Below are 18,730 nucleotides of genomic sequence, written 5' to 3'. Positions count from 1 at the left end.
TTTACCTGCACTTCATACACCTGCAACAGCACTGCAAAGTTGGTGGTGTGGTTGCAGAAGCAGGCTGTGGATTCCAGGTGAGACATTATGATGGAGCAGCCTACAGTGGACCACATTCCCCCGGTGTCTGGGCTAACATGGAGACAGAGGAAAAAGTATATGGAAATTATCAGTCATCCCAAGGGAAAGTCAAAGCTCCCAGGAGAAATTCACATTCCCAGAGGAAGCAGAATTGTGTTGAGGAGTGATGGGGTACTGAGGACATAGTTCAAGAAGTGGATTTCACACAATACAAACACCCTGCTGGCCAGGATACCTCAGAGATTCAGCAGGAACGGAGACAAGCTGTGTCTAGATGAGGAAAAATAGGCTGTGTTTGAATACACGTTAACTCACATGGTTTTAAGCAGGACTTTGCAACTCATGTGCACTGTGCAAGTGGTGTTTAGAAACATGTTTGTTGAGCAGGGTATTGCTGAGGGGAGATGAGGACACCCACAACCAGCTAACATATTTATAACCATGACTTGCCCTGTCTACACCAGGCACAAATTCTGCTTCAAACTATATAAACGAACCCATGTTAATTACAATTTTTTCAAACACATCCTACATTCCTGCTCCAGACAGGGCCCAAGCCACCCAGCTCTCCCGCATGTCCATGTGCTTAGTGGATCCACAAACGTGTGTGCTGTGTTCACAGTTTGCCAGGACCGGTAAAACTCCCATCGATGTCCATCGAATCAGTTCTGTGCATCAGCCGCAACACACTGAGCCTGTGACATGAACATGGCTTGGGGAAGCAGGGTTCTGCATTCAGATGATTTAATTACAGATCCATAAAACTTCATTGTCCCACTGCCATCACCCCAGTGATGTATAGTAAAATACACACCCCGGTGCCAGGCAGTATTTATGAAGTGTTTGCACCCTGCATTCCTGCCGTGCTATAACTCTCAGCCCAGCCCGTCTTTGTCACAGGCAGGAACCATAATTAACCAGAGCTTTATGTTTTAGTCTCTCATACGCCATGAAAGGTCACTTGCTTGTGAGTAACTTTTCCAAAGGAAATCATCCCAGGAGAGAACTTAACTGCAGCAGGTCTGGATGTCAGAGCACAGAGAGACCTGGGATTTCTAATGCGGCAGAGGACAGAAACCGATTTAGCTAAAGGCTTGCTTCACCAACAGGTTGGGTTGTCAACCATTTTGCTTCAAGGGGCCAGTGCTCTCAGCGTCACGTCTCTATCCTCGCTGGATCCCTGGTCACAAAGGCAATGGGGGCTTGGAGAACTCTGTTTGCTCCAGGCCACTCCCCCGGTGAGCATGTTCTGTACAGCATAAGCTGTGCGAGAAACACACGAGAGCAGACTGAGCTCACAGACTGGGCACCACACAGGCTAACGGGGTTTCCTGAGTAATTCACACACCTCCTGGATCTGCCCTGGATTTAGAGCATGGAGGGGGCTGGGCGTGCTGATTCCTGGCTGTCTGAGGTGTGAAGTTAGTCAGAAAAGCCAGTGCCCCTGTATTTTGATGACTGTAGACATGTGTTTCAGTCTTGCTTAGGATCTGACCATCCTGAACTCTTACCCCAAAGATGCCAATCCCCAGCACTCCCTCACTGACCCGACAAGCAGTGTACACTCCTGGCCCGCGAGTGGGATGGGGAGAGGGGAACTCCCAGTTCCAGCGATGTCACTTGCGGGGTTGATGGCTTTGCCCAAATCAGTCAGACGCTGGGCCTCAGTTTCTCCATTTTTAAATTGGTCATAACAACAGTTCGTTACTTCCCAACAGCAGCAGTGGGGAAGAGCTGTGCAGGTTCATTGCTGAGTGTTTAGGAAACATCCAAATCAGACGAACGTGACCCAGGAGGCTTCCAGTCCCACCCTCTTGAGAAGAGTGGGAGGACCAGGAGTTTGGCCAACGTATTCCCATTGAGACAACTTTAAATGTAGAGGGAGCTCGAACAGGCTTTGACTAAGCAGTAAGGAACCACTGAGCTGTCCACAGTAATGTTAGCACTGTGCCCGCATATCTTCTTTGCAAGACAGGTCTGTTTTTGCCCCATGTCTGCAGGGAGAAGTGAACTCACCCACCGGGTTATTTTATTGGGGGGGGGGGAGGGGGAAGAGGGCAGCTCAGAAATTGTGAGTTTTAATTGGAAAAAGGCACCTGATGCTGAAGTTCCAGAAAGCGCAGATCGGTTCCACAAGCTTGTCAGGCGGGTCCTGCAGGCAGAGACGGAGAAGAGGCGATCAGACACTCTAGGGCACGCTGCAACTTGACCAATGCGCTAACCCAGGCCTGTTCCCCACATTTGGTTTCTAGTCTCACACCTCCCCTCGGAAGCTGGCTTGGGTCTGAGATGAGTCAGAGGCAAACTCTGGAAATTTTAAATTCAAAGGGAACTTGAGTCCTAGGAGACAGGCTCGGCTCAGCCTCCCACTGTCTGCCCAGCTTGCAATGCAGTCCCTGTCTCTGGGCTATGACTCTGCAATGCAGTCTTTGTTTGCTCTTGCTTTCTTCCATCATTGACAGGAGGAGCATTGCCCCAGGGTACCTGGGTGCGGTGCTGCAGGCGATAGCGTACCGATGTGCTGATCTCCTGGTAGTCGCTGCGTAGAACGGATGAAATAATAGCGGAGCCCACCTGTGTGCTCAGATACCTGGGGACAGAGAGAACCTTCACAGCAAGCAGGAGAGCTGAGCAGTGGGGTCATTTCTTAAACTGACGAATAAAATCTTTGGGAAGATCACTGACAAGGAAACAATTATCCCAGGACGGGGGCCCCACTGCTGAAACAAAGGCAGCCAATGGCTTATCTAGCCTAGTATCCTGTCACCAATGCAAAAGCTTCCAAGAAGGCATTGCCTCTCCATAATGGACCCATAATGGACTCCCCCATGGGGAAGATGCCCTCCTGCCCCGGCTGATGATGATGTGTTGATGTACCTTAGCTAATGTACCTCTAGATGGTTTTCTTGCTCATATTAGTATCAGATCCTCTTCTAAACCCTAACTCCAAGCTACCTCCCAGGGGTATGTGCAATAGGTCAGTTATATCCAGGTGATGTGAGACACAGCTGGGCTGGCAGCCCGGGCAAGGGGAGCTCAGGGTCTCTGTCTAACAAGCAGTGACCCATTCCGGCTAACACCTGGGACTGGAGTGATCAGAGCTGCCTGCGCTTTGCTTCAGGGTGAGCTGTTCAGACACAGGCACAGAGATCTTTAGGACAGAACATATTGGGGGTTAGCAGGCAAACGAAAACCAGGCAGCCCCACCCCCATGGCTAATGTAAATGAGGCTTCAGGTTAAATCATCCCAAGCCAAGGAGCAGCACAAGTAAAACTGCAAAAGGCAGGAAACTAGCAAACAGCTTGCCTGTTGGAGGTGACAGGCTGCTGTCCCCACCTAGTGCTCAGAGAGCTCCCAGGAAAACAGCCAGGCACACGGCGGCTGCAGCCTGAAACGGCGAGTGCTTTGCTCAAGCCACTTTCCAGCCTGGTGCCCCTGCAGTGTCTGCACTGCCCCAGCCCCAGGAACCTCTGCTTCAAATTCAGCCACCGAACTGAGGTGGGGACTGGGCCAGTTCTTTCTGGATGCTGTTAACTCATCCCAGTGAGACGAGTTCTCCGCAGGCTCGTCCGTGTCCTTCTGCAGCGGGCCTATTGCACAGGTAACCCTGCCCAGCAGAGGACCGCCTCTGGGTCCCTCAGCAGAGTCTTAGCTATCAGCCACCGTAGAATGGACTAGCCTGCTCCCCTCTTTAGTGCAAGCCCACGCGCCCTGGGACCAGAGTCTATCCCTGGCTTTGGGAGACATTTGCTGTGCAGAACTAGTGGCTGCATGTGGCTGCGGCCGCGGGAGGACACCCAAAGCACTGATGCTGCCGCGGACTCCTGGGGCCTGGCCAGGTCTGACTGGCACATCCCCGTTTATCAGGGGCAGGGGGGAGCAGTGCAACGACCAGGCGAGCGCGCCCTCACCTCCGTCCTCCGTCAGACGTGGCCCCATCCTGGAACACGGTGCGGCTCCCCGCGAGGAAGCACTGGAGGGAGGAGTAGCCGTACCACGTGTTGATCGCAGTGACTCTGTGGAGACCTGAACAGAGACAATGGAGTGGGAGAAGCGAAAAAGCCTCTGCTCGGTACTCCTGACAACGCCGCTCAGCCTGCTGTCGGGGCCAACGCTCTCCTTTGGAGTGGGCCAGCCCGGGGGCACTGGCAGAGCTGACAGAAACTTACCCGGGTCGATGCACAGGGGGCCTTGGCTGACAAACAGCCATGTCCAGGGTTACACCCTCTGGGTTCACCCCCTTGCAACTCCCTTTGAGGTTTAGTTTCAAACAAGCCCAAAACTTCGAGACAATGGCAAAGTCTCACCTCTGTGATGGTCCCTAGTTCCATCCCATGCAATGGGAATCACAGAACACCCCTCCCCAGCAGGGCTGTGGCAAGGACAAAGTCACTAACGACTGGGCGCAGCTCAGACACTCTGGTGATGGGAGCCAGCCACGGACCTATGAGAGACAGGCCACGTCTCAGCTGGCCTTATGATGTCAGAGAAATCCTCGTGCATAACATCTCTATCACCGCTTCCGTTTCCCCTCCAGCAACTGCCTCATGAGAGACGATTGTGCCTGGGGCGAAGGACGGTCCGTCTCTGGTGCTTGTTGCAGAGTTCGTGTCCAGGGAACTGGCTGGCTTAGGAGATGGGCAATGAGGCCACAGCCAGTGCTACCAGCCAGGGCTGTACCCTAAGGGAGTGCGGGGCAGAAGTGATGAATCAGTCACATCTGGGACCAACCCGTCACTTCCAGGACCGACCGCGCTGGCCAATCGCGCCGGCCCGCGGGGTCCCCCAAAGCATGGGGCCCGGAGTGGTCTCCCCGATTCACTGTACCCTAGGGATGGCTCTGCCACCAGCTTTGACCCAACCCCAAGTTGTGACTGAAAGTCATTCGCCCTGATATGGCTGTTGGGTGGGTTGTGTGCCAGAAGCGGGTGGGTCTCAGCTGCGAGCAGTCACACTCCCTATCACGCAGCCATGCCGGACAATGGTGAGCCCCCAGGCTGTCCACCACAGCAGCGAGAAGCCAGGCAGTAAAAGGGCCAGGAGCCAAGCCCCGTCTCTCCAGGTCCGGGTGGAGGCACCCGGGTGGCATGCGCACACACATGCTGCAGTCTCTGTGCGTGGAGAGCTCTGAGACCAGACCCATTTCCCTTTCACTGAGAACAGCTTCCATGCAGCTGCTTTCCACACAGAATTTGAGCAGAATATGTTAACTCAGGTATTACCTCCAGCCCCTGTTACGAAGCTGCTGCACAAAGCTTCCCTCCTCCAAGTGGAGTCAGGGAGGGCCCCTCCAGGATGCAGGACATGGCCCTCACCCTACCTTTGGCTTTAAGTCTTTCTACTTCTTCAGGGGGAACTTCTATGAGGTCAGGCCCGCCTGTCTCCTGGCTTTGGATCAGATACACGTCACTGCTGGGCTCCTGCTGGCTGAGCTCCATCTTCCTGACTTCAACCCCTGTGGAAATAACCCCAGTCAGTATTTCCTCCAAAGCCACTACACAAAATGCCATGGCCTGGGGACCTGAGCAGAATATTCAGGATAGACATCGGATTCCTCTGGAAATCAGCCAGTCACATTCACGCTTAGTTCGCTCCCCACCTTAACCCCAGCTGAGCAGCGTAATATTTGCCCTTGGGGGTTGTCATGTAATAATGTTTGGCTACACAGAGGGAACAGGCTGAACTAGAGGACGGCATATCTATGGCATGGGGCTTAATAACACACACACACTAACACACACACACACCCCCCTTTCCAATAAGGGCAAAGCAGACACACATCAGCACAGTGTCTACCAGTGTCCTATCAGATCCACGCATTGAACACAACAGAGCCGGGTGTTCTCAAACCCTGGAGAATCTCGCCTGAGGCCCTTCCAGCCAATTGGAGCACAGCAGCCCCATAAGTACCCCTAGGACCAAGGAGAGGACAAAGCAAAAGAACGCGTGGGGGAGGTTCCCTCCATACCCAGCCTCCTGGTGAGCCCTTCAGATGGTGACATCACTGGCCAAAGGAAATGGTGGGAACTCAGAGATCTGAAAACTGAGCGAAGTCCAGGAGAACAGATGGCTGGACGCACCCCTGCTTTGTGTGGGTGTGAGCGTGGGGGGAGGGATGGGACAAACTGACCTACTGGGGTGCCCCGAGTCTAGGATTTGGTGGGGTGTCTGCATGATCCCTTTCCCACACTACCCCCAGCTCCCCAGACACCCCAGCCCTCACTTCAGACCAGTGATACCACCACGCCCTCGGAGTGTTTTACGGAACAAGGCCCAGCCCAGCCCATCCATTTGCTCAGACAAAGACGCTGCCTAGACCCTCAGCTGCTCCTGCCAGCGCCTGAACTCAAGTTTGTGGAAAGCCCTTGTTAAAATAGTGGGAGATCTCAGCTTGCATGTGTACCTAGCTGTGAGGTGCCATGTGCGGGGGAACATCACCCTCTTGTGGAGACCTTGGGGAAAGTCACGCTGACTGGAGCATTCCTCAGTGCTACTGCATGGAAAGGATTTCTTGTAATTACGCTTCCTGGTTTGCAGTTTAAAATGAAACTACAGTGTGATGTTACGTGATCAGGAAGGAAGGAAATACAGCCACAGCCTCGCCTCAAGCATCCCCTCCCACCCTTAAAATAGCAAGTTCACTCTCTGCAGCCAGATTTCCAAACGAGGCCTCCCAGTGCGCAGTGTCAGACACCCAGGGCCTGATTTACCAGAAAGAGTCAGCGGGAGCTATCGGCTCTCCACGTCTCCGACAGGCAGGCCCACCTCCGGGTGCGTGCCCACAAACCAGGCGTCTCAAATCAGCAGACGTAGCTGAAATCGTTGGCCATAATGCTTAGCCCTTGTATACCCAGTGTTATGTGACCTCGGGGGAGTTAGCCGAGGCATGCCTGTTCCCCCAATAATGACACAGGCATGGGATAAGTGAACAGAACCACCTCCGTTTCTCCCCGCAGAAGGGTACAGCGCAGTTTCCCTCCTGCTGCCGGAGCTGCTGATACCAGTTTCCCTTTCTCCCAGAGACAGGACAGGCACACGCTGCCAAGACTTTCCTCCCAAGATTACTTCCTGAGACGGATCCCCCTGGGAGCAGCCACGCTCTTTCTGGGCTGCATGTGGGCGTGCAGAAAACCCCCACTCCCCCAGCCAGGACAGTAACCCTGTTACACCACTTTCACCTTCAAAGTGCTGGGCTAGGAACTTGCTGGGTAACAGCTCCCAGCTGGAGACACACTCCCTGCCCCACCACCATCCCAGCCCAAACTAACACTGCCATAAAGGCTGCTCATTCTTGCCCCTCTCAAGTGCAAGGTGGCTCAAGCTTTCACGGCTAGTTCATACTCACTGATGTTCCTGTGCTGGATCGCTATCTTTGTCCTTTCTGCAGTCAGAAGTTGGTCTAGGTTTGAGGCCATTCTGTCCATGTTCTCTACAACAGTCATAGGCCCTCTGATAATCTAAGAAACACATAGTCATTTGTGAGATTTGCTTATATCAAATGGTGCAGCTTAGAACCAGTGTTGCCAACTCTCATGTCTCATGATATTTGGTTTTTTTCAAAGCCTCAGCTACAGGAGTCAGGTGATGACATGAAAATCTCAGTTTTCTGTTTTCTTTTCCCTTTGTTTTAAATAAGTCTCTTGCCCCACTGACAGCAGAGAAAAGCTTGCAAATTCGCTCAAAAAACCAACAAGCAAAGAAACAGGACTCAACTTGATTATTAAACCTCATGCTTTTGGGGGCCTGACTCCTGATTTTTGAACACTTGGGGTTGGCTGTGCTGTAGAACACACCCACGTCCCCTGAAACCGACTCACAAGGGAAAGAGCTGCCCACAAGAAACTGAGCCATTACTTGAAGAGCTACAAACTCACGGCCTGATCCCAAGAGGTGCTGAGTACGTGGACCATCCTGCGTATCACAAGTGTGATCGTGCTGCATAACGTGGGCACTCGGAACCTCATGGCAACAGAGCTCACACCCTCCAGCTCCCCCTGCAGAGGTCGCTACCGCTCGAGCTAAAGGGGAATCCCTGGGAGTAGTAGTGGGTTTATGATGCAGCTGAGAAGTTCTCCAGGAGCAGGCTGTGCCGTGCACGTAACCCCTGGCCACTGCATGTACCCCAGCCAGCGAGCTTGACTTTTGAACTCAAGCTGAAAGACTCATGCCGTGATCTCTGGAGGTCCCTGGTTCAATCCCCAGTGAATTGGCCATGACGGTAGGTGTTGCACATACACCCAGGAGGGGCCAGGTCATACAGAAAGGGCCGACATGAGAGGACAAGATAAAAGCAATCCCAGCATCTAATGGAGAAGGCCCCCGCTGAGGGGGACATGATGAATGTTTCTCACACAAGGCTCTACAGTGTTTTGAACAGTTTGGAGTCTGGAAACAGATGCTGTCTTGGCATCCCATCTGCAAACATTACAACAATGCAATTTTAAAAAGCTAGCACACCATCCCTGCCAGGCACAGCAGGGCCGGGGGAGGAGGGAGGCACGGGTTCAGTGATCTGCCATGGAGTGTGTTAACCCCATAGGGAACAGGCCCCTGAAAGGCAAGTGTCATGGCGTTAGGCAAGCTGGCTTGAACAGGACAGAAGCCGAGGGGGGCTCCCATGGGAGCTTGCAAGGAGAGGGGCAGCCTGGAGAATTAGCAATGGACAGCAGCAAATGAGAGAGCATGCAATCACTGAAGCAAGCAAAAAGACTGCTGTAGGCGGATGTTTGATGTGCTGCCCGATGCTGCTTGACAGCATCGAACTAGGAGTCTAGGGTTTGCACCTTCAGACACAGCAATTCCTGGTACTGGTGCTACTCTAGGGCAGGGCGAGACAGTTCAGGAATCATAGAATATCAGGGTTGGAAGGGACCTGACCCTCTCGCTGTCCCTCAAAATATTCATGCAGCTCTGGAGCCAAACTGGATCACTGCAAAGGTTCAGAACGCCTGGTTAATTCCTCCATAGATTCCTCCACCCCTGCCCTCTAATAACCTCATTTTCATGCTGTCTGTGCAATTCCAGGCTCCAGCCAGGAGCTGGACTGCAAGTGCCATGACATTGCCAGGAAGGCTGTTTGCATGAGACCCAGCGTGCCAACAATCTCTAGAGAGAGCCTCCTCTTCCCATTCCAGCCAGCTCCAAACTCTGACCTTTGGAGGTTTGCCCCACACTAGGCCCACCCACAGGATTAGTCATCAGATCATTGTGATCCAGTGAATCAAGGAACTGCAGACCCCAGCAGTACGGGCAGATGTGACATAACCCTAGTCTGCAGTGTCTACAGACCCCGCTGAGGCAAGGCAGGTTGCTGGGTTCATGCATACATCACAAGCCTATTTCACCTGGCTGATTTCTGACCACTGGTCAGTATTTTGCTCCTCCAGGATCAGTCCAGTCACTTCCACGTAATACTGGCTCAGCTGCTCCAGGATCTCCAGCTGTTCCTGCTCCTGGACTTCAACGTCTGAAACTTGCTTTAGAAACTGGACCACGCCAAGCAGGTCAGCTGGCTTCACTGGGGTCTCCTCCTCCCTCAGGACGATCGTCAGAACATGGAGAACATTGACAGCTGCTGAGATGTTCATGTCTCTAACATCGCCCAAGAAAATATTCTCAGGAATCTGCCAAGGAAAAGCCTTTTACCCCAGAGCAGACCCCACCTCTGTCCAAAGACATCAAATGATGTGGAGTTTATTAAGGGCTATGGGTGATGCTGTGTGCCCACCCTCCAATACACAAGGAGGCTGCCCTGCCAGCCACCCATAAGCTATTGACCTGCAAGCTTGTGACTAGTGCAAAATGCACCATGTGCAGGGGAAGGGAGATCTGCCCCGCTCTGCCACATGGGAGTACATGGGTGTTTGCTGAACTCAGTGTGCAAACGAGGCCTGGAATCACTACTGTACACAGGGCTCCCCTGCTCACAGTAATGAGTCCCCCACATCAGGCCCCGGTGCTGTGAAATGGGCTCAGTTTGTCAAAATGATACAAAAGTAAATATTTAAAAAGCCAGAAAAAGAGGTGGCGGGGCTATTCGTGAGGTTCCTCCCACTCCTGGAGTGCAGCACTAGAGGGGCCAAGGGTACACAGCTTAAGGCTGGGAGGAAATGAAACACGCGCAAGAATGAACAATGGCACAGCAAGTCGGCTCTGGCCTATTCTCAGCATTGGGAACTCCCAGCAACAAAAGGTCCCGAAGGCCTAGGTTCTCACACACTCACCACGGTAGCATTTGCGAGGGTATTAACCCGACTGATCAGTCGCGGGCTGGATTCTGATTGGATTTTCTTCAAGAGTAAATACACATCTGAGAATAACACAAAGACACAAGAGTTGCCGCGATCCCCCAAAATGTCCCATTTTCAAGTGCCTGGGCAGTAGCTCCTTGGGATTCACTGATGTGCTGCGAGGACAATCAGGACAAGCTGCCGACACTTGGGGAGGTAATTTGTGCCTTTTACCTTCAGTGCAAAGACATCCACTGGGGGACACCAAGAACTGACATTTCAGCTGCTCGGCCAAACTTTTGATGTCTGTGACCTCCCCTCCCCCAGCCCATCTTCCCACGCAACAGGACCAGAGATGCCTGGAGTTGATCTTACCCTACAGTGCTGTCACTGTAAGGGAGACAATACCCAGGAGTCCTGCAACGTGCAGTATGGATAATAGAAAACTGAATAAACTGAAGATAAAGTTAAAATCTGTAAGAGCAGCAAGCAGGAGCCTGTCTGCTTTGCATTCAGCCAGGACACACTTGTCCTGAGGTTGTGACTACAGCACCTTTTGACATTTATTTAATTCAGGAAGTTGAAAATGTTAGAGATTATAGATTAGACCGTAAACTCTTCAGGGCAGGGACTGTGTCTTCCTGGGTGTCTGTATAGGGCCCGATCCTGGCCAGGACCCCTGAGTGCTACCATAATGGAAATAGTAAATACATCACTTCCTGTACCCTTCTTGTAGTGGCAGACGAAAGGCAAGGAACGCGAACAAGAAGTGTCACGAACTCCACCACTGCCAACGTCAAGAACTCTGCATTGCTCCACAGGCCCTGGGGAGATACACAAATGAGGCCCAGAATGCTGAGACACCCACTGTTCCCCCCACCCCCCCCCCCGGCGGCAGGACATTTCACAAATGAGCCACAAACTTTGTTTTAAGGCTGAAAATCACCAGTTGCTCCTTAAATAGCCCCACTGTTCTCCCATGCACGGTCTGGCGCATGGATTCCTTGTGCTGCTCCGTAACGTAGCTTCTCAGACAGCCTGCACGGTTAGATGCCCACCCCAGATACACCACAAGGAGACAGAAATGCCAGGGCTTGAGTTCTGGGTTTGATTAGGAATTGTCAAGCCAGCTGGGATAAACTGCGGTGCTAAACAGCGCTTTTTGCTCAGGAGGACCCTGAAGCACTAGGAAGAGGGTCCAACAACAGAAATCGACAGATAACAGGGGAGCAAGCGTAGACTGAGGCTGTTTCCACACTCTGCCAGTGCAGCCGTGCCGCTAAAAGGCGCGCAGCGGAGCAGCTGTTGGTCAGTGGGAGCGAGCTCTCCTGCCGACAAAAAACGTCCACCCCCAGCGAGTGGCATTAGTGTTGTTGGCAGAGCACTCTCCTGACGACAAACCGCTGTTCACACAAGCACTTGTCAGTGACAAAACGTTTGTCTTTCAGGGGGTGTGTGTGTGTGTGTGTGTGTGTTTTTAACATCTCTCTGAACGACAAACGTTTTGTCTTTCACTTGCCAGTGGAGACGAAGCCTAACTTCTCCAACTGAAACTAGAGGGGAAACATGATGGAGGAAGAGTATAATTAGCCCAGTGCAAATTTTCCCAGGACACTGGAGTTCATGACGGAAAGTGCCATGGAATCTTTAATGATCACAAATGAACAGGACCTTGGTCTCAGGTCTTACCTGGATGGCGACCGCCCCCCTACCCCCAGTGTTCAAACCGACCTTCCTTTCCCTCCCCAAAAGATACACCATCCTCCAAACATTCCCCAGCTATCCATCCTCCCGGTGCAAACCTCTCTTCCTCTGGGTGATGCTTATGCCCTCATGGAGGCCTGTTGTCTTCGGTACAGCTGCACCTGGCAGAAAGACCCTGCCTTTTGCTGATCTGCAGCTCAGAACCTAAGCCTGGAAAGCCAAGCATGTCGAGGCCCTGACGCTGCGAATGAGTCTTACCTGGGCAAAGGAACTGTGCTGTCACTTCTTGTACAGCGGGCTCAATCTCCAGAGTGTAACTGCCCCACCTGAAGATAAGCTCATGTTCTATCAGGCAGCACGACCGGACTCTCTCTATCTGCTCTCTGCTAAGGACTCTCCGCCACACATTCAGGTCAGTGATGTTCCCACTGAAGGACTCTTTCTCCTTGAAGGTGCCCCCTAGTGAATCTTGGTCCTGTCCAATAATAAAAGTTCCATGAGCATAAATAGCCTGGCTGGCCGGTGGCCCTGCGGCACACAGTCCAGCGGCAGAGGCCTTCTTCTTCCCGTCGGCGTAGATGGCCCACGTCCCGTTCCGCTGCTGCCAGGTGACACAGAAGTGATGCCACTGCCCGTCGCTGCGGAACACGGGCAGGTACGGGGAGTGGTGTCCGTGGACGATGATGGCAAATCGTACAAATCCTTCCTCATCAACAAAGCCGCGCAGCTGGAACTCGTTAATGAAAGCAGGGACAGCATAGGAGAAGACGGTGGAAATCTCCTGGGTCGTCTTGTCCCACTGGATGTGGGCACAGGCGGTGACAGCAGGCATCACGGGGAATTTGGCCAGAACCTTCACGTACTTAGTGTCTGTTTTGTTTCTGAACACCAGGATTGGTGCTGTGTGAATTCCTGGAAGAGGAACATTCAAAACTTCAGCCAAGACAGGGCAGGAACCTGGACCAAATCCTGCTCCCTCTCTCTGGGAAACAACCATTTCTTTTATTTCATCCCCACAAATGCTAAAGACCCTTGACCCCAGCACACCACAATACCATAAATATATGCTTGAGGGGTCTCAGCTACTTTTAAAGGGGATGGTGCTGGCTAGATTGATGCCTGGAGAGGGAAGGGGAGTTTAATGCTAGAGCATTTCTGCAATTGCCACTTTTGGAAAGTGATGCTTCCAGCAACCAGGATGGTAAATAATGAATTTGGGATTAACTGATCATCGCCAATGGCCCGTCTTCTGCAGGCAGAGCCTAGAGAAGACCTCCCAGATCACCCGACTATGCTCAGCACAGTAGTGATATGTGACTACCCAGCACTGGATTGCTGCAACCTATGCCCCCAGTCATATTACTTATAGAATTACTTCTGCAGCTATGTTCCAGGGGACACGTCCAGCAAAACAATCCTTGCCTTGATGCTGAGGTGGAGCATGGAGAATTAGTCCATGACACCCCAGGGCATAAGATCCCTCCTTAAAACTCTCCTTTACCAGGATACCTACAAATAACTGGATACTGGTGAGACATCTGATGTACCACTGTCTGGCCTGCTGACCAATACTCTCTCATTGTTTCCTTGTACTCCCCCTTCTCTCTGTGTCCATCTGTTGTCTCTTGTCCTATACTTAGACTGTAAGCTCCCTGGGACAGGTTCTGTCCTTTTGGCTTGTGTCCGTACAGCACCTCGTGCAATGCGGCCCTGGTCCATGCTAGGGCTCCTAGGCCCTACAACAATACAAATCACAAGAATAATTTTTCCAGACTAATAACTTCCCCTCACAATAGCCAGACACGTCTGTTTTGAAAAGATGTATCTGACCTCTGGGGCCTTCATGGGTTTCTTTGTCCCTGGCTAGGCCAAGCTAGTTGCCCCAATGCCCATCTTATACTCACGTCTCTGTTTGTGTTTGTGCAGGAATGCCTCCCTCTCGTCTAACCAGACAGAGCTTTGCCCTTGGTGGGAGCGCAGCAGTTTGCTGACCGAAGCCAGCTCGCTGTCCCTGATCTCAAAGAGCAGCTGTGCAAAGCGTTGTTCACAGTGTCTGTTCGCATGCCACCAGTCCAAGGGGACGTCCACATATTCATAAACATCTCCCGAGGTTACGATGGTGGCAGCCGCAGCACCAAAATCTGAAAGGCAGACGCGCAAGCTGGGCCACATGCTACACCATGCAGCACAGGAGCCAGGAGGACACATGTCAGTTTGGAGAAAGCACCAGAGCGGTTTCCTCCTTCCCAGCCCATTTGCCCCTGGACGCCTGAGGCCTTCATGTCAACAGCTTCATTAATAATTTTATTAAGATACTAACTACGTGCCACACACCCACTCGTGCCACCTGGGGTCAGCCTCACGCAGGAGATCAGCCATGCACTTGCAAACATGGGCTTTGCGCAGCCCTTGGAAAGTCAGAAGCAGAATCTCGCACCAGTACGCAGCACAAAGGGACGTCGGCGAATAGGGACAGACTTTAGCCGATTGCCTCGGGCCTAAGATCAGGGAGATCTGAGAGCTGGGCTTTAGCACATGTGCCTGGAAGTGTTGGCTTTCCCCACTCCCAGCCCTCAGATCTGATGCATCCATATGAAATACCCAAAACAGTGGCAATGTCAGGACAAAACAAAACACACTGCCGTTCACCTGAGGGATACACTTTAAGACAAAGAAAAGGAGTACTTGTGGCACCTTAGAGACTAACCAATTTATTTGAGTCTCTAAGGTGCCACAAGTACTCCTTTTCTTTTTGCGAATACAGACTAACACGGCTGTTACTCTGAAACCTGACTTTAAGACATCTTAGTGAGACTCACTCAGGGACTGAAGGACAGAGCTTAGGCCCCGTTTTTCAGCTCCCCTCGGTTCCATATTTGCAAGTGGCAATTTGCACTCACAAAATTGCTCCCACATTGTTTGCACTCACAAATGCATCACAGGCACAAATATCAGCAGTTGGACAGCACTTACCTGATTTTCACCTGCTAACCTGGTAATTAGCTGTACAAATACTAATATTTACACCTGCAATCAAATTTGGGTCCAACAAATGTTGGTTGCAATTTACAACCATATAAAAAGGGGTGTGGGAGGGAGGTGGGGGGGTAAATGTTAGCTCTTACAGTCCCAAACATATTTTCATAGATTCTCTGTGCTGAATATTGTTCACGCAAAAAGACTCAAGTGCTGATTAGGACACTAACCTTTTGAAGTGTGATTATCAGCAAGGGCAGTAAAGTCTAAGACTTCTCTGGACAGGCTAGCAATCTGCAAGAAACAACACCGCACGGTGGGAGCAAGGTTTAGGCGATAAACGAAGAGGGTACGTTTACTGCTGAGTTCCCTGTTTAAGCCCATGCAGTCTGGTGTCTCTGCTCACACTGCACTGTTCTAGCAAGTTTTCTTTGTTATATACATGTCTATAAAGAACCTCTGAAAATAAACGTTTCATAGCGAAATACTATCCTCCACACAGCTACATGGGATAATCAGGAAATTAGAAATATAACAATATCCATTGCTGAGGCTCTAACAACAAAGTGCTATTATTAAAGTACCTGAATCTGCCAAGTGAAATCCACCTCTTGCTGAAACCCACCAGAGCATGACCAGTCGCAACCATCTCCTTTGGATTGTATCATCAATAACAAGCCAATGACTAAATACATCGAACTATCAGAAAAGGTATAGAAGGGTTTATTCATTTTATTTTAGGAGATTAATTCCAGTGTCACTCAGAATGACCTCACCGAGGACTCAGGCCCCGTGTTTCAACATCCTGACTGTTAGGGAAATGTCTTTGGAAAATTCCTAGCTGTTTTAAGAATTCAAATTATCCAGCTACTCAAAGCAATTAAGTCCTTGTAAAACTTACCAGAAAGCTGAGGAACCAGTATTCAGGTCTCGAGTGTTGCCGGACCATGTCGATTGGTTGGAAATCTTTCCCTCTCTGCTGGAATGGACAAAGCAATGCTAGATAAAGATGTACTGTAGCCGTATAGCTAATTCTTGCATACAGAAATGGGGGGAAAGAAAATATCCATCCTAGGTAGTCTGCTGGGCCCACTCTGTGCCTGTTGCAGATGAGATACCAAAAGCCGATAACTCTGCAGAAGCTGTATCATTAGTTCATAAGTCGGACGGTTAGTGAACCTGCCTTACCTGCTTTTAACCAAATCAAGTCAGATGCATAAAATACATTTCTGAGCAGTGTCAGAGGAGATTTTTGACAATGGTTCCAAGTAGGTGAGCTGGCCAGACAATGGGATCTTGTAAAGGTTTTGATAAGATGTAGCATAGGGACTAACCGTCACAAATTGATACAACCCTTATACCTTACAGGTGGGTAAACTGAGGCGCAGAGAGGCTAAGTGACTTGCTCACAGCCACACAACAAATCAGCATTACAGTTAAGAGGAGAGAAACCAGGAGCACTCCCAATCCCCTGCTCTTAACCACTAACCCTCTGGTGCTCCTGCACATACAAAATCTATTTCTCAATAGCCAATCCTTGGCACCTAGAGTCCTATGAAAATGATACCACATGGAGATTTCGAAAGCAAGTAGGGGGGTGACATTGCCCAAAGAGGAAGTGCTGATCCATTTGGCAGTCAGAATTTAAAATAAAAGCATTTGGAGATCACGTGAAAAAGACTCTGGTTCTAACAGAGCAGCCTGCAGGTCTGGAGGAAACAGACATTGTTAGCTGGCCACGGGTGGAACACCCTCCTCACCCTCCCTCCCCCCAAAAAGAAGAAAAAAGCACATTGACTGAGATGCTAACTTCTGGGAAGACAAACGAAAGAACGCATTCAACGTGACCAGAGTGGGAGGGGCCAAAGACCAAGAGTCAAGGGACTCTCATGGGACTGCACAGAAGAGAAAACTAGAGAAGATGACCATGTAGCAATGGGATGACTGACTATAATGAGCATTATGTCCACACGCCTTGCAAATATCACCAGTCTCCTGTGGCAAAGCCAATTAATACAATGGAAAGCTAAGGGATGTTGATTGCACTTTAGGACAATGACACTTTGCTTTAGTTTTATATTAACTTGTATCAGAGACAAAGAGATCTGAACATTTAAAAATCTGATTGAAAAACAAGCTTCTTGTCCATTGGAAGGGAAAGTACACTAATATTATTTTACCTTCTCTAGTGCCTTTCACCCCAGCTTCACAAGGCCCTTTATCAGCAATGGATTGAACCTCCCAGCACATCCCTTATGTAGGTGTTGGTTTCTCCAGGTGTAAACTAGGAGGTGATGAGTCAGAACCCAGGGCAGATCACGCCACACTTACTTCTAAGACCATTTTCAACCTATGAACCACAGGGAGAGCTGTGCTTCTCTGGGACTGTGCAAATCCCAAAGCCCAGGACACAGCGTGTGAGAGCTGGGGACAAAGTGTTCTTGGTTAAGGGGATCCAGCGGCGGAACTATCTTCCAGAAGAAACCAGGCCAATCCAGAGTCTGGTCATCTTTAGGAAATGTTCCAAAGCCTTCCTCCTTGAGAAAGCTTTTCCAGCATAAGGAATGAACACTCCTCCTATTCCTGAACCCCACCTGCCCCCCAAAACAAACAAAAACCCTAACCCAGAGACTCCATTTAGTCTGCTACTGACCTTCCTGTTTCTACTAAATTTATGTGGCAGACACCTAGATGCTACAGCAATGGGTGGCATGGATAATAAACCCGCTAGGTAGACAGTCGGGGCAGAGCCAGGAATGAAACCCAGACTTTCTGTTGACTAGCTCTGTGCTTTAGCCTCCAGACCAAACTCCCTCCCTATAATAAAATGTGGCTGCTAAAGGAAGACTTCATGCTCCAAACCCAAACCAGCAGGATATCTGGTATTTCCCACCATCAACCCTTCAGGGGTCTAGAGGTTTAAAGAATCTATTGTTCCCCCAACACTGTAACTAAGAACCAATTATTCTATCCCCTTCATGCAATATTAATTCCTTCATACCCGAACCGCACTGGACACCAGTCACACACTTACTCTTCTTGCTCCAGGATTTCTTCACTTCACCGTAAATTATGTACAATCCATACCTGTCTGGTGGGTGAGTCTGGCTCTGAGAGGGGTCTGGGGGCAGAATGGTTCTGGGGTGCAAGGTGGGGGGAAGGAAATTGCTTCCACAGGAGGGGTGTTGTGTGCAGGTTCAGCAGCTGGAAGGCTGATATGGTATATAAACACAATATCTGAGACCTGCAGGATGAATCTGTTAATTCTCACCCCACAGCGATGACCCAGGGAGAACTTTAATAGCCTCCTCTCCCCACAAGGAGCCAGCCATGCACACAAGCCACACAAAGCAAGAGACAAAGCACTGAGCAGCTGTACTGTCAGCTGGTGGTTATGCTGAGACCACCTAACTCCCTGCAGGTCTCTGATGGGACTGGAGCCAATACATACCTGAGAACGAAGGTGATGGGCTGAAAGACTTAGTTATAAAAGTTGTGGGATTTCTTATTCTTGGGGGAGGTTTTGCCTGCACAGACTTCCTGTCTCACAGCCCATCTGGATATTGCACATCCACTTGCAAAGTTTTAAAAATCATTTACTTAAATCAAACTCGTCTTGTTTTGAGAGAAACTAGCTAATGCTGAATAGATATTAATCTGTTCAAACTGGACTTCGCACCAGATGCAAAAATAAGCAGGAAAGCACTTAAAAGGGCTTGATTTTAAAATCCAGCACTGG

The 18,730-nt window shown here is 50.6% G+C and overlaps 1 protein-coding gene across 4 annotated transcripts in view; it reads right to left on the bottom strand.

Annotated features, from left to right (window-relative positions):
- Nucleotides 1-18,730, bottom strand: part of ADGRD2 (adhesion G protein-coupled receptor D2) — a 60,312-nt gene that overhangs the window by 33,536 nt on the left and 8,046 nt on the right. For 2 of the 4 annotated variants that reach the window (XM_043530693.1, XM_043530695.1), the window contains 13 exons: nucleotides 15,893-15,967; nucleotides 15,222-15,285; nucleotides 13,920-14,156; nucleotides 12,274-12,927; nucleotides 11,037-11,135; nucleotides 10,306-10,391; nucleotides 9,427-9,705; nucleotides 7,428-7,539; nucleotides 5,403-5,537; nucleotides 3,994-4,108; nucleotides 2,566-2,671; nucleotides 2,178-2,233; nucleotides 6-132 (listed from right to left, as the gene is read on the bottom strand). In XM_043530693.1, coding sequence (XP_043386628.1) covers nucleotides 6-132; nucleotides 2,178-2,233; nucleotides 2,566-2,671; nucleotides 3,994-4,108; nucleotides 5,403-5,537; nucleotides 7,428-7,539; nucleotides 9,427-9,705; nucleotides 10,306-10,391; nucleotides 11,037-11,135; nucleotides 12,274-12,927; nucleotides 13,920-14,156; nucleotides 15,222-15,285; nucleotides 15,893-15,967 — 2,145 coding nt within the window. Of the gene's footprint in view, nucleotides 1-5; nucleotides 133-2,177; nucleotides 2,234-2,565; nucleotides 2,672-3,993; nucleotides 4,109-5,402; nucleotides 5,538-7,427; nucleotides 7,540-9,426; nucleotides 9,706-10,305; nucleotides 10,392-11,036; nucleotides 11,136-12,273; nucleotides 12,928-13,919; nucleotides 14,157-15,221; nucleotides 15,286-15,892; nucleotides 15,971-18,730 lie in introns of all 4 variants that reach the window. The other 2 variants (XM_043530697.1, XM_043530694.1) reach the window with 2 other exon arrangements.

The sequence above is a fragment of the Chelonia mydas genome, chromosome 16, assembly GCF_015237465.2.
Source record: "Chelonia mydas isolate rCheMyd1 chromosome 16, rCheMyd1.pri.v2, whole genome shotgun sequence".
Classification (NCBI taxonomy): domain Eukaryota; kingdom Metazoa; phylum Chordata; order Testudines; family Cheloniidae; genus Chelonia; species Chelonia mydas.
The sequence above is the reverse complement of the archived record's forward strand: the minus strand, read 5'-3'. Positions and strand labels throughout refer to the sequence as shown.